Raw genomic sequence first — 23,522 nt, 5'->3', positions numbered from 1 at the left:
ACATGTATGGCTGAAGTTGTTTTCTTTGTTGTTGTTGAAGTGGGCTAGGAGCTAAAGGGACTGAATTAAACAAGGTGCCAGCAAAGGTGAACTGCAAGACTACACCTGCCGTGGGTATTAGCTGAAAGGCTGTGGTCAACAACCAAGCCTAGTTTAAGTTAGCTGGGCACCTTGAAAAAGAGCCCAAATATTAAGGGATTTGTGGTCTCCAAGGTAACCACACAGCCCTCCCCCCAAAAAAAGCATCTGTCCTTCAGAGAAGCATCCAAGGCTGATGTTGACAGCTTCCTATTTCTATTCAATGTTTCCTAAAACCTAAAATTCATCATTAAGAAACAAATCAATGAGCATAAATGACAAGTTTTATTTAAATTTTAAATATACCTTTATTTCTCAAACTCAAAGCTTTATCAAGTTCTAACACATTTTGCATTGACAAGTGATTTTATCTGCATCAAGTAAGGTTAGTGACCACTACGAAAGAGGAATCCCCAGACCTCCTAGGCACTAAGAAATATTTCAAAGGCTATGCAAATATAGAACAAAAAGCTTTCAATTTAGTCTAATTGGTATCTATTTTTCATCTATATTAATTTGGAAATAAGTTGCTACCTTAGAAAAATTACATTTTTATCCATTAAAATAAAACACCAGATAGGTTGAGTTTTTTAAAAAACACCCACAGATCTGTATTTAGCTACTTCCTCTTTAGTAGATGGTCATCTCACCTTCCTATGCAAACACACACGAGAATTTGCACCAACTCTCACTAGCCCAGGCAAAACTCCAAGCATTTTATTTAGCTTACACTTCAATTTTTTTTTTAAAGTGATAGGTAAACAAGATTTAGGCACTTGAACACACACGCGCACGCACACACACACACACAGTCTTTTATTTCCTGATCTTAACCTTAGAGTTCTCCACAAATAATCCTGAAAAGTTGCCAGATCTTTAAAAATACCTCTCCTCAACACCGCCCCCCTCCCCCACGACTTGGTCCTCTGATGTTAACTGGTTGAATTGGAATATGTTCCAAAGCGAGCTGTGAAATTCTAGTCTCTGCAAGATTAAGGATGTGAATCTAACCTTGGAAACTGGATTCTTACAAAGTCCACCCAGAAGGTTTTCCCTGACACAGAGCCCTGGTCCGACACCCAGGAAGGAATGGCCTCTATGAGCGTCAGGGTCTCGTCTCACCATTGGATAACTACTTTGCTCTCTAAAAGAGGACATTTGAGCTAAGAATATAGCTGTATCCCAATACAAGGCACCAACCAGTACCAGAAAGTAAACTACAAAGGAGTTATTCCTCAAGTTAGGAAGTTGCTTTTGAGTGGCACCATTTCCCAAAGTCAACAAAGCAGTACTAGTTAAAATCCTAACGTACCATAAGGGTAAGGGGTTAGTGCAGAGGTGAAGCTGAAGAATAAGCAGATTCAGGGTTTTAGCAATTTGATTATTAATGTCACCACAAAACACAAGTTCATACACAGCTTGCTTGACTCAAACCCCAGTGAAAATCAAACTGGACAAAAACTGAAATGCCAAACTACATCTGTAGCATCTATCAGGAACTAAGCATCATCTTCCTTACCCAACTCACCCCATCTGCCAGGTCCCCCAGGTGTGGGCCATGCCACATCCCACAGGCATCCCCATCAGGAACTCTGATTGGAAGGCATTAGTAACAGAGTTCAGTTTCAGCATTGAAATTATTGAATGAGGAATAATGTGTTACTGCCAAGGTAAGATTTAAAGGGGAGACTAGAGCTCAAGGTCAGGCATCTAGTGCGTGCTATTCTGCCAATGTGAGAGGAAAAGGTACTGTCTTCATCTCACTGATGCTCAACCTGACTCCAAGCAGCAGGCTAGGAGAACAGGCTGCAGACATGCCGAAAGCATCAGAGAAAGAGTCAAATCAGAGTTCCGAAACAAATAAGAGACTGCTTAAATTTAGATTAGAACTTGCATGTGAACTTCAGTGCTCTCTGCTCCTGCCAAGTTTCATGTTACTCAACACACACACATACACACACACATAAAATAGGAACCACTGGACTCAGTATAAGTTCAGGGTACCTGGTGCTTGTGTGAGCATTAGGAAAGGCAGGTTTCAGCTAGAGTTTCCAGGGACCTGAAATTCAAGGTTACCTCGCCTATTCTGAGGCTGGCAAAAGGCTCATAGAGCAAGTAGAGACATCACTAGCCCAGGGGTTGTGTCTTAAAAGTACAGCTTTGGTCAGTGCAGCTTTTAACCCTGATAGCTCTTGGACAGGTCTATTCTCAAACTACAAAAAGATCTGAGCTGACTAAAAAGGTCAGGTGAAGGGACTCCGAGACAACCATGGTGCAATGGTGGCAAAGACTGGGGACTGGGTCTTTCTCGCAACTTCTGTGCTTCCTTTCATTCTCAGAAGAGGACTATTACCAGATTGGGGGGGGGGGGGAAAGCATAAGCAGAAAGAACCCCAAGGACAAACTGGAAATTTAATTCCTTGATGCAGATCTTATCTTCATGTGGTGCCTCATTACGCTGGGCCCCAAGCCTTCTAAGTAGAAGAAATACTGATTTCTGTTAGGCAAGTGCTTATGTTGGTGGCTTCATCACATTTCAAAGCTTTGGTTAAACACATCGGTCATTTTTGTGCAAACACATGCCATTTGACCACCGTGGCAGCTTTTTAAGGTCATGAATGACCAGATAGTTTCCAAAGTTGGGATCACTCTTCATTGGGGTTCACTCTTCATTGCCGCACTCTTAACACTGAAGCACACTGGGCCCCCTCAATTAGAACCGGCCTTGACTCAAAGCCACTGAATTAAAATATAACTAAGGCTCACAGGGAAACAGGAGCTGATTACACTAAGAAGTGGCTTCTAGTCACCTAATGTAGCACAACATAGATACCAGCTAAGCCTTGAGTTTCAGTCATGGCTGATCCGCTTTTAAGAGGACCAAAACATCACATTCCAGAATAAACTTGAAAATATACTTTTAGAAAAAAAGGTAAACCACTCATTTTCTACTAAGCTCTTTTGCATTAGGATAACTTCGTTGCTTAAAGCAAGGAGAAAACAATCACTCCGGGCTTTGGGTTTTCATAGCCAAAGGAAGGGGGAAAAAAAAAATCAGGAGCATGAATTTGATTAAATCACTCTAGAACCCAAGCTGGCTGGCAATATTGAGTGTCTCTGCCCTAAAGTGATGCTTTCTAAGGGATCCCACAAAACATTTCAAAACACACAATCTCATCTAAATCTACTGGAAAAAGCCACAGTAGCCTAGAACTCTCTCATCTACTAAGCTTTCTTTCAACTACAGATTAACACTGTTTTCCTTCTAAAGTGCAGAATTATAAACAAGTCAAATCTACCAGAATAAGGAAGAGCATTCTCATTCACTCAATTCTTCCCAAATATACTGGAATGATTTCAAAGTGCCTTGGAAGCTCCAATGCACACAAGGCCAGACTTCATGCTAACCCCCCAGCTTCCCCTTCACACAGAGCACGAAGACAGCAGGTTAGATTCTAAAGCAGTTCCACAGGTCACTCAGTTCTACTGAAATTCCTGAATTGAGTTGCTGTCAAACACACCTGGAGAAGGAAGTCACTATTTCTGGGAAAAAAAAAAAACGAAAAGAACAAAAACAAAAAATAGCTAAAGTACTCCAGAAGAACAGCTGTGTCATACTTGGAATGTGACCAAAATGGGTTTCCAATTAAAACATGGGAAGACCCTCATGTCAGTTACCACAATGACTCTGGACTCAGCACAATCCTTAGTCTTAGGAAGAATAAAACAAAATTCAGCCATGAAAGAGCTGATGAGGAAAAAAGAAAAAAAAGGCAGGGAGCCATTTAATAAGAATTCTTTAAAGAAAAAAATGAACATTCATGTTTCCTATTTACAATTATCCCCCTTCCACTACCACCACCACAATTCTAATTAAACATTATGTTCCACATTTTATTTTGTTTTCAAGTTACATTTCAAGAAAAGGTCATTTTTTTTTTTTTCCCTCAGCAATATCTCGCAATTCCTCAGGATAGTACAGCATGTAAACCATAAACCACTTTCAACCAGATCTCAATTCTCCAGCTATTGGCTTTGGTTTATTGATGAATGACATTCTCCACTCCGCTGACAGGGAATAAACATAAGCAATTGAGTCCCTTGAACAAAAATTAAGTCACAAGAGCACCCTCATGTTTACCATTTTCTGCCTGACTAAAATTGGTACAAGAGAAGAGATTATCAGCACAACTTTCATGTAACTGCTGAGAATCCCAAGTGAGGGCCAACACAGCCTACCCGGGCTCAAGTGAGAAAAAAGTAGCTTAGCACTTCTCACACGCTGCCCAAATTCTCCCAATCTCGATTACTGCACAGAGCTCAACTCCCATATGCTAATGTTTGGGACGTGACATGTTAGTGTCTATCTTGGAAAGATGTGGATAGGTCATGCTTCCTGTAGCGTTTTCCAACGTGGCACTGTAATACGGGTCCTTTTAGGGTTGGCTCATGATACACTGTAGACCCATTCCAATGGGTACACAAAGGAAAAAAAAAAAAAGCAGAATCAGAGCTGAGTTCCCCTTTAAAAGCCAAACACCTACATCTAGAAGGAGGCTCCCCTACCTGAGAGCCCTAGCCCTATTGGGGTTCCCACTGTGGAAACCCTCAGGTCTCAAGGTTAGTTACAGGGCAGCCAGGTAGGGTAAGGCTGGCTGTAGGTAACTGGAGGATGGGCAACGTAGTAGTTGCTGAAGTTGCCATCACTGACGTAAGGAGCCGGCTGGTAGTAACAGGTGACATTGGTGGCATTGGGGATGATGTTTTGTTCCGCCAGCACACGCAAGGCCAGGAGGGAGATGAGGTTCAGGGTCTGCCTGCGTTCATGCCCCATGAGACACACGGTGCTCTCGTTCACCACCCTGCGAAGGATCATGAGGTAGTCGTACTTGCTTCTCTCTTCTTCAGCAAAGTGGTTTTGAAGGTAAGTCTCCAACTTCCTCTGCTGTTCAAGGATGTCCGGGAAGTCGATGAAGAACCTGGAGCACATGTAGCGCTCTAGAGTTTTGATTTCTTCCTGGTCTGTGGGCCTGAAGTCCCGCACAAGAAGGTTGCTGTACTTGAGAAGTCCCCCGCCTCTGATTTCTTCTGGGTTCTTGGTGGCGATCAGTCTGTTCTGCAGATGGTCAAAAGCTTCCTCAAAGTCCCCGTACATGCTCTCCCCAATCACGGTGGGGTGGAAGTGCTCAGAGATGGGGTTATTGGAACAGTCATAGAAGAAAAGCAAAGAATCCAGGATGATTTGGAAAGAGTCCACACTGAACTCAAACTGACGGCGAATGGAGTCGACAAACTTCAGCTCCACGTTCTTCCCATTCTTGTTGGAGAGGGAGATCAGGCTCCAGCGGTCAGTGTCCGTGCAAACCTTCACTAGCTTCTGCACATATGCCTCCTTCAGAGTGACTGGACTGATTTTGAGCTTGTTCACACCCTCTGGCAGGAAGTTCAGAAGGGAACACAGAACCACATCTCTAACCAGCTGAAATTCTGCCTCTGTTGGAAGAGCCACATGGAAGATTAGGTCCAGGTCTTTGCAGCCCAAGCCATTGTCTTTGACCAAAACGTGGCCAGCTGCGGAGCCATTCAGCCGGACGTCCTGCACTTTGATGCCTGCCTCCTCCAGCCGACTGCGGACGGTCTGGACGATGTCCTTCAGAGTTATCTCCAAGGTTGGAAAGTTGCCTCGTCCATGGATAGGTACAACTTCAGTCAGGACCTCATGCAGCCGGCTAACCTGATCCCAGTTGAGCACGCTGAAGGACATGCAATCCCTGGTACAGCTGCTCTCCTCTGCCATCTTCAGGGGATGTTCTGGCTGGGGAAACTGAAAGTGAGGGGTGAGAAACAGAGTTAGGATTCACTTCTACATGGCAAAGCAGCTCGAGGAACTCACACTGTTTAATCTCTGAACATCTTCCTGTAAAATGGTGATAAATAGCACTTACTGCTCAATGTTGCCGTGAGGACTCAATGAGTTAAATATGTAAAAAACAGTGACACTGCAGAGAAGGACAAAAACACACAAACTCATTCTATATTACTTTAGATTATTTCATAGTTTTGTTTTGTTTGTTTTTTCTGGGTAAGGGTGGAGTGTGCTGAAACGGAGTGTGTTTCAAATGTTCTGAAAACAGAATGTTAGCAAACCATATAGGACCGCAGTAGAATTAGTTACTTCTCCAGCTTTCTGGCTCCCTAACCACATCTTGACCTGGTTGACACCTAGGCTGAAGGTGTCTTATAGTGAAAAAGAGAATGTCTACATTCGTCTAGGCTACAACATTCATACACAGAATATACAACACACACAGACACAGACACACACACACACACACACACACACGACTTCCTTCACTCCACAAGTAGATGGATTCTCAACTTTGGGCTACAATCTCACCAATAAGTGGGAATCCAACCCCTTCTACTAGAATAAAGTATATTCCCTTAGCAAAATTCCCACGTTCCTTTCATTTATAGGAGAAGTCTATCCTAACAAGTACTTGTCATCTAGGGTAGAACCAAGGAGTGGTTTTTATGACAAAATTTCGAGTCAACAAAAGGTTAGGTCACCTATGTAGTGGAACCACTCTTCCTAGCAAGGATGCCCAACACAGGACATGGCCAACTTCCCCCGGGCAGTGTGCGCCTTCAAGTGTACTTGGAAAACAATAGTACCTTAAAGCTACCCAAGGAGAATAAAGTTGGCAATGAGTACTAGGAGAAAAACACCACTTCATCTGCTAGGACCACAAAGTTTCCCAAGTAATTTTCAGCTATGTTATACTTACCAAAAAATAAAACACAATGGATCCCTGGAAATCCTAATATATAAAAACAAATACTCATATATTAAAATGTCAAGGTGCCTGTAGAGCCACAAGTCGAATATTTGCTAGATGGATGTAAAACCCAGAACAAAGAGTCAAGGCGCTGTCCTCAGATTTCACTGTAAACAGTTTTCCCACCCCCTCCGCCTTTCTGACTTGCTAGACCCACATAAAACCCATCCCAATGACTTCTGCAGTTTCATTGTTTGGAAGCTGCTGTGTTTGAATACACATCGGCATGCATTCTCCTGGGGTTCCAACATGGATTTCTGGCCTTGCACCGGTGCCAGGGATCTCCTATGGTTGTTACTTGGTTGTCAGGGCATTGCTGGGTACATGGAGATGAGCTCTTCAGGCTCTCCCATCAAGAAGAAGGTGAAAATATGAGCTATCCATACAAGGCAGTGTGTTGTGTAGACAACTCCAGTGGTGGAAATAAAATGTAATATAAAAGTAGAAGAAAGGGTGTCCCTGGTTGGGGTGAACAGGAAGGTCACGGAGTTCACTTATGGAGAGGGGACACAAGCCAACAGAAAGACAACATGAGCTCTTGGTTGGGGCCGAGAGGCAGAAAGCAGTGGGCTGAGTATGTGATCACAGCAGGCTCTGCAGGACCAATCTGGGGATGAGTGCTCTATTGCTCGCTACAGAGTACTCGTGGAGGGGAAGATAAAAGTGCCTCTGAACAGCGTTAAAAAGTCCTAGGCTATCTAGATCATCCTACAAAGCACTCCTAGGTTATGGATCCCAAGCAAAATCTGTGACGAATAATGTTTACTGTGACTGGCATTTGGTTTCAAGGCAGATTTGGGATAGTAGAGTTCTCTTTTTGCCATGCCCTTTAAACACTTAGCAGTTCTTTGTGGTCTCCCATGATTAGCACACAGTACATTTGTGTCCACTGTATGTGCCACACCAGTGGTCCCCAACCTTTTTGGTATCAGGAACCAGTTTTGTGGAAGACAATTTTTCCATGGACCGGGAAGAGGGGAATGATAGTTGCAGCATGAACCTGTTCCTGTTTCACCCTCAGATCATCAGGCATTAGAGTCTCATAAGAAGGGCAGGACCTAGATCCCTCACATGCTCAGTTCACACTAGGGTTCATACTCCTAGGAGCATCTAATATGCTGCTGATCTGACAGGAGGCAGAGCTCCAGTGGTAATGCTCGCTCACCTGCCACTCATCTCCTGTTGTGCGGCCCAGTTCCTAACAGGCCACGGACTGGTATTGGCCCGTGGTCAGGGGGGTGGGGAACCCTGAGCTACACAATTAAGTTCTAATAATTACAGAAAGTTACGGGGCTGGCTTTACTGTGACCAGAGCTAGACTATGATTTGGTGGCATGGGTTTTATAGATTTCAGGTATGTTGGTCTACCTGAAGAAATACAACTCACTTGCTAGTGTGAATCACCTGTTGTGCTTTCAAAGCTCATCTTTATGACACAGGCATGAGAAGTCACACGGAAACCAGAGGCTGTAATGCAATCAGTACTTGAGATACAAGCAACAATTTTTTAAAAATCTCCAGCAAGAACCTCAATAATGTTACAGAGGAGAATAACTGTAGGAATATATTCTGACTCAAGTCTTTTTTTAAGGAGTTGTTCAAAAAGACGTCATGTAGGATTAAAGTCAGGACAATGCCTATGCTAGAATGGTGGTTCTGAACATTAGAGGAGGGACATCTGAGACTAGTGATAGCCTGGAAGCTATGAGCCTTTTTTTGGTGGGGGGAAGTACACAGGGTTGAGAGTTTTCATATATTTTAAAGTATGTGAACTTCTAGTAGACTCAAAGTTAGAATTTGTTTTAGACAGAATTTGTAAGGTTCATATGGTAGGAGAGGCAGAAACAGCCAGAAAACATTGTGAAAAATAGGAATGATATGCACTAGCCCGTAACAGATATCACAAAACCACAATAATTGAAACAGCATGTTATTGGCCCAAAAAGACAAATCAGTGGAACAAAATTTTTTAAGTCTAGAAACAAAATCAGATATGTAAAGGGATTTAGTATATAATTAAAGGAGGCATTTCAGAATAGTAAAGTGAAGAAAAACATCTGGATGGTTATCTAAATTATCAAAAAGAAAAAAATGAAAGGGACTCCCTATTTCATGCCAAACTAAGATCTAGATTGGACAGATCAAAGACTGAATGTAAAAGCATGAAACTCTAAGAGTACTGAGGTGGAAATGCATTTATATATACTTATACAGAGTGGGTAGTTTTTTTTTAAATAAGTCACATAAAACCTAAAAGCCTCAAAAATTGCTATATCTGACTATATAATTCAAAAACACCATAAAGTCAGAAGGCAAAAGTAGGAAAAATATTTGTAACATTAGGCAAAGTACTCATTTCCATAATGAATAAGGAGCTTCAACAAATCAGAAATACCAGAAGAACCCCAACAGAGAAGACACAAAGGACACAAACTACATCTCAAACACCTATTACAGTCACAACCTTACTTAAGAGACAGGCAGATTAAAACCTCAACGTATCATTTTTATCCATCAAATGGGCAAAGATCACTAAGTCTGATATGTGGGAATCAGACACCCTCTAGTATACTGCTTGTGGGCTCTCTCCGGACACAAGACACTTAATTTTAAGGAGATATACTCTTTGACATAGGGATTCTACTTCTGGTAAGTCTACTTTGAATTATATCCTTAGTATATTTGCAAGTATACACAAAATATTCATTGGAGAATTATTTATAAAGCTATAAGTATTCACCAATAGAAGATGGTTAAATGATCTGATGTGTGTATAAAACAATACAGAAACGCATGCAGTTGTTCCTACAGATTTGAGCATTCAGGGTTTGTTTTCGACAATTTGAGATGACAATTCAAGACAGCTGTTCTTTCTGTATGACTGTGAAATGCTTATCAAGACTCATTAATAGAAAAACAAGTTAATAGCAAAACTGTTAACAGCAAAACTGTTAAAGTCTGTGCTTACACAAGCATATAAAGTCTCTGGAAACATACGCAGGTAGTAGTTTTAGTCTGTACCAAATACTTCCTCTAGTTTAGGGGAAGCAGATTCAAAGTTAGAAGAAGAAAACTTATTTTGTGCCCTTTGAATTTGGAATCTATATATGTATTAGTTGAAGAAAAATTAAAACCTTATGATCCTAAAGCTTCTCCCTTAGGAGCCTTCCATTCACCTGCTGCCTTATTTAACTTCTTCAATCCCCGTTTTCCTTCCCACCCCTCCTCTCTACATTCCACATTCTGCATTCCCACATCCATGTGACAAAATTAAATACACTTGGAAGCTTCACCTCCAAGATGTAAATGCTGATCTCTACAGATAAGGGGATGAACAGAGGAAGAGAGACTCTTTTCCTCTCGAATGCCTTTCTATCAAGTTTCTACTCATATACTTTTTAAAAAGATGCTCATTAAAAAAAACCCTCAGACTCTCTAAATCATGCAAATCCATCTCCTCTCATCTCATTCTATGTTAACCAAAAGAAATTTTTTTTTTCAGTTTCACAGAATTTCTCATTTCAAACATGTAGCTACCCTTGTGATACTGTTAAGTTGGTTGCTGGCTACAGCTGCAAAAACTTTAACAAACACTTTTTTCAGAAATACAATATGCCTGTGGTTAGCATCTTCCATGACAACTTCTTCTCATACATATATGAATATTGGAGTTAAATTCTAGGGGAAAAAGTCTGTATAAAAGCACAGTGTGGGACATGACAAATGCCAAGTCCATGGCGTAGTTTTTCACTTTCTCAATTTACCATGATTTACATAGAGAGGAGTTTAAGCCACTGAAGACACAAATTTAAGCTGAGTTCATACTAAGTGCTTAGCTCATTAGAAGAGCATAAAATAAGTCACTTGTGCCTATTAGAAAGGGATTCTTCATTGTCCCTCACTCGTCCAAACAATTTCAAATACCAAAAGTACATTTTAAAGTTACTTAGACAAACATTGGTATTACTAGAATACATCCAAGTCATAGGCCCTCAGTGTTTAGGTAACACATCAGTGCTTAGTCCAACAGTTTTTAGTTTTAATTAACCACGTTAAATCAACACTGATATAATCCCCATATAAAAGAATCACGTGGAACACACATTCCCAATTCATGAAAGGCCCTGGTTAAAGGCAAATTCTAGTTAGCAGAATTAACAAAATAGAGAACAAATTAATTTGAAGCCTAGTAAATTCAAACTAAAGTGTTTCATTTCCCTTTTACTGTTTGAGAAACAGATTCATTATATTTATACAGTAGAAATGGGGAAAGGTGGAGACCATAATTTGTTCCTGCAGATTTGAGAATTCAGGGTTTGTTTTTGACAATTCAAGATGACCAACTATCTCAGGTACTTTCGTACTCCCTTTTCTTCTATTATCTGACTGCAGTAAAGGTAGAATACACACACTGAAGGGAAAAAAAAAAAAGAGGTTTGCAGAGATAGCAGCAAAAGAAAGGAAAAAACAAACTAGGCCAGAAGGTTAAACCAAGGTCCCTGAGAAAAAGTTTGATGTCTAATCTAATCATTTCCCACTGCCCAGGACAGAGCTGCTCAACGCAGATTGGTCTGAAAACCTACGTTTGAGCACTAAAAAGAAAAAAAAAAAAAAAGCTATTTCTAGTCCTGCTTCATAGCTTATCTAGATCTCTGGACTAGCCAGTGAACTCCAGAAACACGATGAAAGTGTGAGGAACCCAAGGTGGGCGAGCGGGAGAGGCAGGTGCATGAGCTGGAGGGGAGGTAACTGTGAGCATTTATAACATTTGCACACAGTCAATTCGGTCAAAGCAACATTAATTCTTATTTTGTGCCTGGCATTAGACACAGAAACCATCCACAAGGTTCTTAGTATGTGTGGAGACATACGTCTATCAAGTTAAGGACTGCATATATCTAAGTCTAGGTCTGTGACCTTTAACATGAAAGCTATGGAAGTGATTGTCTAGAAAATTTCAGGAAAATGCTGAGGCTTGAACTGAGGCTCTCAGCTATTGAGGGCTTTCAGCAGTCCAGAGGCAACTAAGTGTTACCTTCTTCTGACCCTCCTGAGGGTTTATGAATACAAAAGAAAATCAAACACATTTCAGCCTTCCTTTGGGGACAAATTCTCTTTCACTATTTCTGGATGTTACCTCAAATGTGTGGTTCTTCCCAGTAAAACTTTCTAACCCAAGGTAAGAGCTGGAATCTTGGGCAATGGGCCAAGCCTGGTGACAGACTCCAAGAGAAGTGTGTACCTGGAACAAAGACACCTGCGGGCCCTGGCTCCTGGCCAACAGGGGACCCGTGCACCTGTGGCTCTTCCCACACATCTTCCACACAAACTCCTCCCCCGTGTACAAGAGGACACTTTAGACAAAAAGAGACCATTCCATTACATATGAAAACCTAGAGAACATAAGCAGAAATAAAAGTGGTGGCAATACACTTCATACTATCCTATCCCACTTCTTCCCTTAACAAGAGTGAATGACAACCACGACTCCAAGTCTATCTCTTCTTTGCTTGTGAAATGAAGGGTGTAGAGGTGTGTGTCAAAGCAAATGAAATAGTACTTAGTATGAGCCACTTCACTTCAATTCCCATCTAATCCTCATAGGAACTCTAAGGAATCTACAACTATCCCTTTTTCACAAATTAAGTAATAAGGTTCAGAAAAGATTAAGCGAATTGACCCCAGGTCCTCAACTGCGAGACTAGTGTCTGGGAACTGCTGACTCCCTTCCACCAAGCTCAAGGTCTGCCATGGTGGATGGGAGGTGGACACGGAGTGACAAGCACATGTCACAACCCACATGTGCACTGGGATCACCAGTTCTCGTAGCCACTAAAGTGATCTTTTCTAAAACAGACGTTATTGGTCCTAACAAAAAAGGACACAGCAACCTTCTGTTCACTATGTAACCGTGAGACCTAGTCTTTCCATTGCCCCGTCCCCACCATACACACCAAAGATAGCAAAAAGCTGGAATCAGCCTTTACTCTCTGCTTTTGTGCAGATTCCAGTTAAGCAAAAGATGCCAGGTGGCTTAGAGGTGCCCCCTGCCAGAGAGACACCAAGGAAGACAATATATTGCCACAGTGTGTGGGAAATCCCACTTCTCAGCGGGGGAGCACATCGTTTCATAACATAAACGTCTGCTTCTGCCCACATCCTTTTCTCTGGCAGGTGCTAATACATGCAGAGCCCTCCAAGGGCTCTTCACATGGCGGCAGCCACAGCCATGGCCAGGGGACACCACATGTGACTAGATGTTTAGCCAGGTACCCTAATGAGCCACCAACTCTTTTACAACATCACAAATAGGCAGTAAAACAGTGCTTTCAGGGCTCTACCTGGATCAATCATTTGATTCCTATAACAACCCCATAAAAGAGATACCATTCCTCCTACTCCCCCACTTACAGATGGGAAAACTGGAGAACAAAGAGGATGTGCAAATTGTAAACTGTCCAAGGATGCACTGCTGGTGAGTAGCAGAAATGGAATTTAAGAGTCTTCCTAAAAGGTGGATAGCTTTGGTGGGGCAGGGAGCTTGAAGAAGAGCTGGTTGTGCTTAGATGGTCAGAGGAAGGAGATGACAGTAAGTAGAAAGAAAAGGAAGGAAGGTATAAAGATTTTTAAAAAATAAGATGGTAGGAAAGAAGTTTGGCTAGACCGCTAAGGCCACCTGAGTGAGGTAAGGCCAGATGGCAAATTCTGAAAGCAAGGGAGAAGCATTTAGAACTGAAGTATCTAACAACTGTCAGCATAGAAACTCCAGGCTGGAGCCACCAGAACTGAATGTGATTAAGTGTAGAAATGCTAATCGTTATGCTACTATTTGTTTTAAAGGAACAATGGCTGGGAGATGAAGGCCTAGGATCCTAACTTCCCAGGGAGCTCCAAGATGCTTGCTACGTTGCAGAACAGTGGTGATTTTAGAGAAACCAAGTCCAGAAGAGAGAGAGAACCCAAGAGTGGAAGGTGCTGGACAGTCGCCTTGCTGAACTAGTAATAAGAGGAAAAATTAATGGCACAGGAGGGAGATTATCAGGAATGGGCTGATCCTGATCCAGAAAACTAAGGCATGCTGCTTTGCTCATGGAATAAAGGAACAATTACTGAGACTCCTCTGATGGCTGGGAGATCAGAGTGTTGATAGGCTGATGAAGCAACAGAACAGGACACTAGCTACAGTCGAGACGGCAACCTTCTCAGATCAAAGAAGCCAATAACCCAACTGGAGCTACAGAGAAATGGTTGATAAATTTGCAGGCAGTGACCAGGACTTAAAGGGCCAGCCCAGGAAGGAGAGCTGGAACAAAACTGAAAGCAGAAAGTCTGGAACGTACACAGGACCTCATGAATGCTGAACCTGAGACTGGACACCGTCACTTCCCCCACCTGCATGTAGTTTGACCCTTGAGATTCTTTCACCCATAAGAAAAGAGCCAGGTGCTTCGAATGACCATGGACCTTGGTCATTTTGCTTGGCATGTGCAGCAGCAGATAACTGGGCAGAAACAAGAAAAACCAGGGTCAACATGGATATGGCCTTCTGAAAAAAATCCTCCTCCCTTACTCCTTGAATTCCTTGGGGGATGAAGGCCAGAAGTTATCTAGGAAGGGTTTGGAGGCAGTCTAAGGAAGCCTTTTGTCTGCCAGCTCCTCCCTAGGGCCAGACCCCCCACACAGGGAGGGGGCCACATTCTGGAGACTCCTCCACAGCCCCAAACACATGAAAGTTACAGATAACAGACACTCGAGTGTTTCATGTACATGGAATAGCAGCTTAGATTATGAATGGCCTGAAGCAATAAAAACAGATAAAATAATGCTTTACTTTTTAAAAGGCCAATAAAATATATCCTACGCTCACTATTTTTCCAAGATGTTATTTTCACAGTTGCCCACTTAAATGCCCGCAACACTTTCTACCTGAGTTCAAAGAAGTAACTGCCCCAGGCCACAAAGCTGTGCCCAGAGAAAACATTTCTAAGTCAGTGACGCAACAAACCCCACAGTTGGTCTTTTCTCACTCTCAGCTCCATTGCATTCAGCTAGCGTCTCATTCTATTTTCTTAAGGTTATTATCATCCTCCAGCCATTTACCAATGATGTTTACTAGAGTCAAAAAATTTGGTTAGATTCCCACATGAGCTGTGGAAAGCAGCCCTGGACTGAAACCCAGGCAGGCCACAGAACCAGGCTGTGATCTCCGCTGTTTAAGGGGCCTCCATGAATTCTCACTTCCCACTAAGAAGTGAGAAGCCAACACACAGTCTGAATGGTTATCACTGGGCTCCATCCATAGACACCCACCAACGACAACTCCAAACAGAAAGCTCTTTCCCACCTTTGAAAATAGGATGCTTAGGCAAGTGTGGGTGGAGAGATAACGCTGGAAGAACTAATGCCGTGGCCGCAAAACAGCAAACAGAATCAAAACACTGGCCTAGATATTACAGCAGGGATGCCACACAAGTTCAAGTGTTGAAAGGAATACTCTGACGTGGTTGCAAATGGAAATATTAACAAGGTCAGGACACAGACATCTTTAGATGGAAGCAGGGCATAAAAGCCTTGATTTTTTTCCAAGGTGTCAGCATTAAGTGCTACACACACAACTTGAAATGGAAATAATCCTTGTTGCTACTTGGTAACCACCTTCCCACCATCAACTGCTTCTTTCTAAATCAGAGGTGTTACTGGTCTGAATTCATTTAAAGAGCTCCCCAAAGAGAGCCTGCCTTTCTGTTTTAGAGATTGCCTAGACTGAGAAAAATGAGATGATTCCTAAGGAGGAGACTGCTTACTGTAAGAATGACTCAGTTTACACGTAATCCACAGGGTTTAAGAGCTGACAGCCTCCGGGTTTCATCAAAGGCTGCTTCCACAGGCTACTTTACCATCTAACTCTCCAGCCTACAGCTTTAAACAGTTGTCCAAAAGGAAGACCTCAGTCAGCTAAAAGTCCTGTCTAATCACTAGCAGCTTCCCTGCCCAGGCCTTATCAGGAAAGGGACAAGCAACGCTTAGTTCCTCAAATGTCACCCTTATCATACGTTAGACCATAAACACACCCCATTCACAAGTGTCTAAGTGTGAGCTGACCTCCATTTCAGAGCAGATGCTAATGACGTGCATAGTTCCATCCAGGTTTTTGTTTTGCATGGATCCTTCCCTTAGGAGTTGGCATTCAAGTTGCAGGTTCCGGGCCTCCAGGTACTGCGCATAGCAGCAGCTCATGTCTAGCATTCATCAAGTAATTAATGTGCTGTCACCAGACAGCTCAAACACCTTTGACTTGAATGTTACTTCCTCTTGCAATTTCACTCAAATTTTAATTGTTGATAAAACTTAATTGTTGATAAACTGAGTCCTGGTCCCCTGCCAGTCTCAGAAGATTTTATCAGCAGTTCCTTGAAATTCTATTGCCTTATGATTATTCTCTAAGAAACTATTAAAAAAAAAAAAAGAATGAGCACTGGGCTAGGAATCCAACACCACGTGTTTTAGTGTCAAGTCTGACGCACAGTGTGAATGACTGTCAGTAAGTTGGCCATAACTGACTTTCCTTTCACTCTTTCAAAAATGTGCATGCCTACTATGTTTCGAGCACTGCTCCAGGAGCTTGTGATGCACTGGGAAGAAAGAGAAGATCCCTGGCCCTGTGGAGCTTATATCCTGCTTCCTACTCTCCTTCCATAACTTTGGGTTGTTAAATCTTGCTTCCCACACATGCAGAATCAGAACTTGAGAGTGAAACATTTTTGCTGATGGTCTAGACTTGTGCTGCCCAATACAGTAGGCACTGCTGTAAGTGCAAAAACACATACTGGATATCAAGGTCTCAGTATGATAAAAGGAATGTAAACTATCTCATTTAGATTTTTTATATTGATTACATACTGAAATGATGAAATTTGATATGGTAGATTAAATACACTTATTAAAATGAATTTCACTTTTTTTTGATACAGGGTCTCACCCTATTGCCAAGGCTGCAGTGCCGTGGTTCGATCGCAGTTCACTGCAGCCTTGACTTCCTGGGCTCAAGCAATTCTCCTGCCTCAGCCTCCTCAGTAGCTGGTACCACAGGCACGTGCCACCACACCCAGCTAATTTTTTAAAAAATTGTTTTTATATAGATGGGGTCTTGCTGTGTCATACAGGCTGGTCTGGAACTCCTGGACTCAAGGGATCCTCCTGCCTCAGCCTCCCAAAGTCCTGAGGTTACAGGTGTGAGTCACTGCCCCTGGTCAAATTTCACCTACTTCTACTCTTTAATGGGACTACTAGGAAGTTAATCGTGTCTCTCATATTTTTACTGGAAAGCACTGATCTAATTTATTGTCATTATATAATGAAGAAGCTGAAGGCTGAAGAGGTAAAGGCTCTGCCAGGACCAGAGCCCAGGTCTCCCCACAGCTAAAGTCAGCCTCAGAAGCAGAGGAGGTAAAAAGATGACAAACAGCCTGGGCACAGGAGATAGCAGCGGTGCTAGCTCTAGCTGAGCAGCTGTGAGCAAGCCTCTAGACACATATCAGGCACTTGATGAGGGTACACGTCATCTCTGCTTCTGGATCAGTCCTCTTTCTGCTACTGCCGTGCTGCAGGTATTCCACAGGAATGACAATTGAAACTGCCCAAGTCCATATAGCACTGGCTAGCTGTGGAGATCCTAATGCCCATCTCTAACTACGACAAGCAGAGGGCAACGATGGACAGAGTATGTTTGGGGATCAGGGGCAAGCAGCCAGGAAAGGTGGAGGGTTACCTCTTCTATCTTCATAAGGGCTAAACAAGTTGAGAGACGCTTACGGCAACGTAAGAGGGCGTGGGCAGTTCCAGGTTCATGGATAATTTTCTTCTCAAAATGTTTTTATAGGAAGCTAAGTATGGTAACAGTATGGGACTTCGTGCTTATTCAATCAAAGATAAAAATTTAAGAACTAGAAAAGAAGGTAGAAGGAAGAACTGTAAGAAAGTATTGGCCGGGCATGGTGGCTCACACCTGTAATCCCAGCACTTTGAGAGGCTGAGGCAGGCGGATCACGAGACCAAGACCATCATGGCCAACATGGTGAAACCCCATCTCTACTAAAAATACAAAAAATTAGCTGGGTGTGGTGGCGTGCACCTGTAGTCCCAGCTATTCAGGAGGCTGAGGTAGGAGGATCGCTTGAACCCACGAGGTGGAGGTTGCAGTGAGCAGAGATCGTGCTACTGCACTCCAGCCTGGCGACAGAGTAAGACTCCGTCTCAAAAGAACAAACAACAACAACAACAAAGTATTAATGAATCGAGGTGTGAAATGAGCGGGTCCCCAGATGGAATAAGGTCAGTCAGAAGCCTGTGGGAAGGGCCTGAAGCTGGATTCAAAGTTTGGTGAGAAAGGAGTATCATTCCTTTGTGCAGATATAAGTATCTGTTCTGTGAGGCAAAGAAGGGCAGTTAGGGAGACTCTGCCATGGGGGGTGGGGGGTGGGTCAAGAGTAAAGAGTCAGAAAGGCACGGTCTTGAAGAGGAGGTTCAGCTTCCAGAGGTGCAGGCAGTCCCTGTGCGCTTGGATGGAGTTCCAAATGCACAGATTGTAGAACTAGCCAGAGGCAGGGGAGGCGGACTCACTTACTGCCCTCATCAAGTTGCTGTCTACGGGCCCCTAAACCAGGTCAGTGATGACAGTGGGAAACAATAAAAAAGAGAAAGAATCAGCAGAACTAGCAACTGAGTGAAGAGAGAGAGAGAAAAGGCTGAGTGAGCCATGTGAGGCTGGTGTCAGGGAGGGTGGGAAGGATGGCAAGTGCTTAAGGGAGTGGGTCTGGAGCTCAGCTTGAGGAGTTTCAGCTGTTGGTCAATTAGCTAGTCACTGCCCCTCAGCTCCAAACCTATACCCCTGTGGCCTCTACTTAAAAGAGGACTCAGCCATTGGCCTGCCTGCCTAGGTCCACCAAGAGAACACCCACTTCAAGTACGCCTCCCTCTTTGCAAGCCGCCAACCGAACATGTATCCAAATGACAGAACACCTTCTGTGTGCCAGGCCAGCTCTATAAGCAGGCACTGGGGAGTCAGCAGTGAGCACAGATTCTGCTTTCCGGCGCTCATATGCCAGTGGCTGAGACTAATGAGAGAAATCCGAGTGCCTCGACTGCATGATAAAGCCAGCCCAGCTCCTCTCGCATCCAGAGCTCTTCCAGAGGCATTTCCAAACACCACTGCCTTGGCGTCCTCAGCACCTGGCACTAGCTACTGCCTAGGAAGCACTTAACTACTTACTGACTCAATCACGGTTCTCCAAGAAATAAACAACACTCCATGCAGTTTTGTGACCAAGACTCCAGGACTTTAGTCTCAAGCTCCGACACTAAAAAACATCCTACAGGGAGAGAGTTGCTTAACATCAGCAATTTTTTTTAAATATTTTTTTTCTGTTGTTCCAAGAAGTTTTCAAACAGTTCTAGAACAGACTGTGGGGGCCAGCTGTACAAAATCTATTAATTCTAAACAATTCTTAAGGCTTCCTTACCTAGTTGAACTATATAAAGATGCTTCCTCTAAACTATTTGAATTCCAAATGCAAGCCTCTTTATGAGGCCTGCAATGAAAGCGTAAAAACGTTTTGAGAGATCTTATGGCCTGAAAACATCACAAGAAATCAGCAGTACTAATGTACCCAAGCAGCTTTAAACACATGAACATTTCTTTAAACACAGAGGTGTCTGCTTCATTGTAATACAATTTATGCCATTTTAACGTACTATAGTCAAAACACCAAGATGGCAGGAAGCATTTTCCTACAGTGCCTTGTTTACCTCAATGACAACACAAAAAGCAACAGACCTTATCTAACCCAAGTAATGTTTTATTCCAAGTAACCTCACATTCCACATTACTCCTTAACTCCTAAACACACACACATGCACACAAAATAGCAGATACACCCAGAGACAGGTGTGAAACCAAGAAACCCCAAAACATAAGTTTAGCTTAACTCATGAAACTAGTTTTGGGCTTCCACGACTTCTCTCAGTAATGCAAAAAAAAAAAAGGTTCAACTCATCCACTGAGAGCCTTTGGGTTGCCATTTCTTTAGTAGGTAACTCCATGAACACAACATTGATCAGAGACAAAAGATGAAGACAAGATCCTATGTACTTGAGCAGTAAAAACAACAAAAAAAGTTTTTTAAATGAAGTTTTTAAATTTTCTATCAAATGTGTCTGGTTAATGGTACTGTGAAAACAAGAGCACTACAGCCCACTTTTAAGTTATTTTTACTGCTGCACTGTTCCTTGGACTTTCAGAAATATGAGGAATTCTGTTCTCTGACCGGCAGCGCAAGATGTGCATGATCTGCCCTGGCCTTGAACACGGGGGAATGTGGGCTGAATGTGTGCACTATGGGGAGATACAGCTGAGGGGGGACGGGCCTCTGGAACTCGGGAGATTTCAGTGGCTATTGTGCTCACGGTAAAACAGAAGAAACCAGGTAGAGATAGCCACAGGTGCACAACTAAGTCATGCTCACTCTGACAAGCAGGCTAAGAGCCAAATCCTTTCCTTCAGAATTACATGAATTTAATCCCTGGATACAAGGTAGGTATTGTGGGAAACATAGCGTAAGAAATATGGCTGTTAATTCTATGTGCTCACTGAAGTTGCTTATGAAATTAGGGATCTTTGTTTTGGTAACAATTTAGAGGCCTCCTGGCAGAGTTTTTTTTTTTTTTTAAACTTTGTTATGGGAGCCCCCTACCCCCGCATAGCTACCTGAACAATTATATACAATATACCAAAATCTTCCTAAAAACTCTTTATTGAGAATATATGTACTCTAAAGCTATGGGTATACCTTAAGAGAAAAAGTTTATTATCTGAAATAAACTAAGCTTGACTCAAGAGGTCATTTTCCATCTTCACAAACAAGAATGTCAAAGGACAGAACCCCTGCAGCCCAGCTCAGAGGTTTCCCTAAAAGCCCAGAGAAAAGTCAGCATTCTTTACTCCCCATCCCCCTCCCCCTTTTCCACTGCAGGGCCTAACGTGGCTGGTCTCACACCCTCAATAATACCCTTGGGGATTTAAGACAGTAAAATTCTGGGTAAGCTCTCCTACCACTCTTGCGGCTGCCCAACTTACTTCCTGGCTCATTTCCTTGCCAATTTACTCACGTTGAAAGGTTGCTGTCGCCAACAACGGTCACCCTCTTTCCTGCACGCAGAGGGCAGCTGAGCCAGCCAGAAGTGTACTTTGGGAGGATCTAATCACCCTAACTTTATTTCCTGGGCTGGTTCAGTCTCCTAACCCACCTACAAAGTAACCTGAAGACCAAGTTGTCACAATACAAATAATTATGCACACAGTATTTATAAAAGCTTTCTTACTATAAGTGCATTTTAAGCACTTCATTTGTATGCACTTTATGTCTCCGTAAGAAAGCAAAAATGTTAAAAAGGAAGCAGGCCCCTACTTAATTAAGCCAGGGAACTGGTTAGAGCCCTACCAAAGCCTACCTACGGACAAAAAAGGGCGAAAGGGAAGGGAGCGGACACTATCCCTCCCGCAGGGTCCAGCCCTAATAGTGGGTTCTCCAGAAGCTCGCCAGGCATTCATTTCTCCAGGGGAGCGCCCTTACTTGGAGGTAGCGCTGCTTGGTTTTCTCGCCCGCCAGCGTTGAGTTCAGGTGTGCAGGCTACCAACCTGTATTCTTCAGGTAAGTCACCCTCCTCTGACTCGCCTCCCACCCTGCTCCCTCCTGCCTCGCGACCAGTGCGAAGGGAGTCCCCGAACTGCGACACCTCCCGGGGCAGCCGCACCGGTATCCGTCCGAGTCGACCCACTTGCCGTGGCTTTTCACCTACGCAGTAAAGCAAGTTTCATTTTCAAAAGGAGAGGAAGCAGGTTTCACAGACACCGCATTCCCAAGAAGTTTCTGAGAGACGCGCAGCGCACAAGTCACTGGCTTGGATCCCTTTGCTGCTCATGGTGTCCACAGTCTGATGTGAGCGCATTAAATTTAAGGATCTCCGCCCTTCTCCTTAAAACTCAGGACTTGGCAATGAGCCTAGGAAGCGCCCCTCCCCTCCCCAACCAGATCCAAGCCCCGGACCGCTGCGTCTCCAGCTGCGCCTAGTGAAACCGCCGAATTCGAATTCACACTCGGCGGGCCGGCGAAGGTGTGCGCGCCCGCGGGAGCGCCGGGGCGAGCCCGAGGGACTGCAAGCCAGGAAGGGAGGCATGGGTGGCGGGGGGCGCCGTCTGATCCAGGTAGGAGCGGAGGCGCCGATCACACACTCTTCAGATGCCCTGCCCGCGCCTGGCCAGCGCGCAGCCTGCAGGACGCGCGGAGCAGGAACTCGCTGGAGTTTGCCAAGCCCCAGGTCTCTGGAAAGTTGTAGCTCCCTTTCGGAGCGTCTCTTCTGGCCCTTTAGGACGGGTGTGTCAGGGGCGGGAGTCCTCGAGGGAGCAGGAGGGGAAAGGAGCACCGGGTCTCGGCACCTGTCCGCAGCTCCCCTCGGGTCCGCCGGCCCCCTACCAGGCTGGGCAAAGACCTGAGCACCACTTAGTGGGGGCGGACCCCCACTAAGTGAGCTCGCGGCTCACTGGGGCTGCTGCCGCATCGCCGCACCTTTAGAGGAGGGGGGTCGCGGACTCACCTGGGCAATAGAAGAGGAGGCGACAGAGGCAGGTCCTTGGCGTGGGCAGGCCCCAGCAGGAGCGGCGCGACCTCTACAGCCCCTAGGCAGCGGCACCGAGTGAGCCGTCCCGCCGCCGCCCCCTCCGTTCTTATACGGCGGGACCACGCCCCCGTCCCCGCCCCTGAGCCGCCCTCCCGGGGGAGCCAGGGGCGGAGCGTGGCGGAGCCAGTCCCCTCGGGACCCTTCCGCCCGGCCCTGACGGCAGGGGCGGGGCGAGGGCTGCCCTCTGATTGGCTCTTCGGGTGAATGGTTGCCAAGAGACGAGTAAATCCTCAGCGGCGGGAAGGGGCGGGGTGCACAGGGAGGCAGCACTGCGCAAGCGCAATAGAGGGGGCTGCGTCGACACCCACTTAACTTCGGAGTTAGTGGGACACCTTTCTTTTTGCTTAGTACGCTTTTCTGCTATTCCTGCCGCATAACTCTCTCTTCCCCAGGCTTTTCCCATCTCCATCCTATTCTCTCGCAGGCCGGTTTTTCTTCCGCCTCTCTGGGGATTTTCGCGTTGGTTCTCCCTGCCCCCAGGAGTGAGGCGGGTAACGCCCACGCCTACCTCCGGTGTGTGTTTTTGAAGTCGGAAAAAACTTAATGGTTTCTGGGCCCCGGGCACCTTTCTGATTCCCCAAGCAAACTGGCTGGAGGCGAAGGCGTGGTCTTCGGGGAGAGAGCGCCGGCGGCTCTCTGGCCCCGGGGACCACCTGTGTGCAGTTAGTGGGACGAAGGGCCTCGGGGAGTCCATCGCCAATGTCGGCAGCCGCAGCCGCTTCGGCCCCATTCGGAATGCCACAGCACTTGGTCCAGTGTGTTATATAACATGCAGGCAGGGCTTGGACACCATCCATTCATAACATAGCGAGTGGTTTACAGCCCAGGTTCTGAATTCAGACTAATCTGAGTTGAGATCTCCATTCACCACTT

General features: G+C 44.5%; 1 protein-coding gene across 2 annotated transcripts; it reads right to left on the bottom strand.

Moving 5' to 3' along the window:
- Positions 1-344: 344 nt before the first annotated feature.
- On the bottom strand, positions 345-22,849 carry TENT5C (terminal nucleotidyltransferase 5C). Of its 2 annotated transcripts, none has more exons than XM_003806293.5 (2): positions 22,566-22,849; positions 345-5,902 (listed from the first exon to the last, which is right to left on the bottom strand). In XM_003806293.5, exon 2 carries the CDS (start codon positions 5,873-5,875, stop codon positions 4,700-4,702), a length of 1,176 nt encoding a protein of 391 aa, XP_003806341.1. In that variant the 5' UTR covers positions 5,876-5,902; positions 22,566-22,849; the 3' UTR covers positions 345-4,699. The 2 variants fall into 2 exon arrangements, with proteins under 2 accessions (XP_003806341.1, XP_054970416.1); XM_055114441.2 differs by lacking the exon at positions 22,566-22,849 and adding an exon at positions 21,545-22,549.
- Between the last annotated feature and the right edge of the window lie 673 nt (positions 22,850-23,522).

Source organism: Pan paniscus, chromosome 1 (genome assembly GCF_029289425.2).
Source record: "Pan paniscus chromosome 1, NHGRI_mPanPan1-v2.0_pri, whole genome shotgun sequence".
Lineage (NCBI taxonomy): Eukaryota > Metazoa > Chordata > Mammalia > Primates > Hominidae > Pan > Pan paniscus.
The sequence above is the reverse complement of the archived record's forward strand: the minus strand, read 5'-3'. Positions and strand labels throughout refer to the sequence as shown.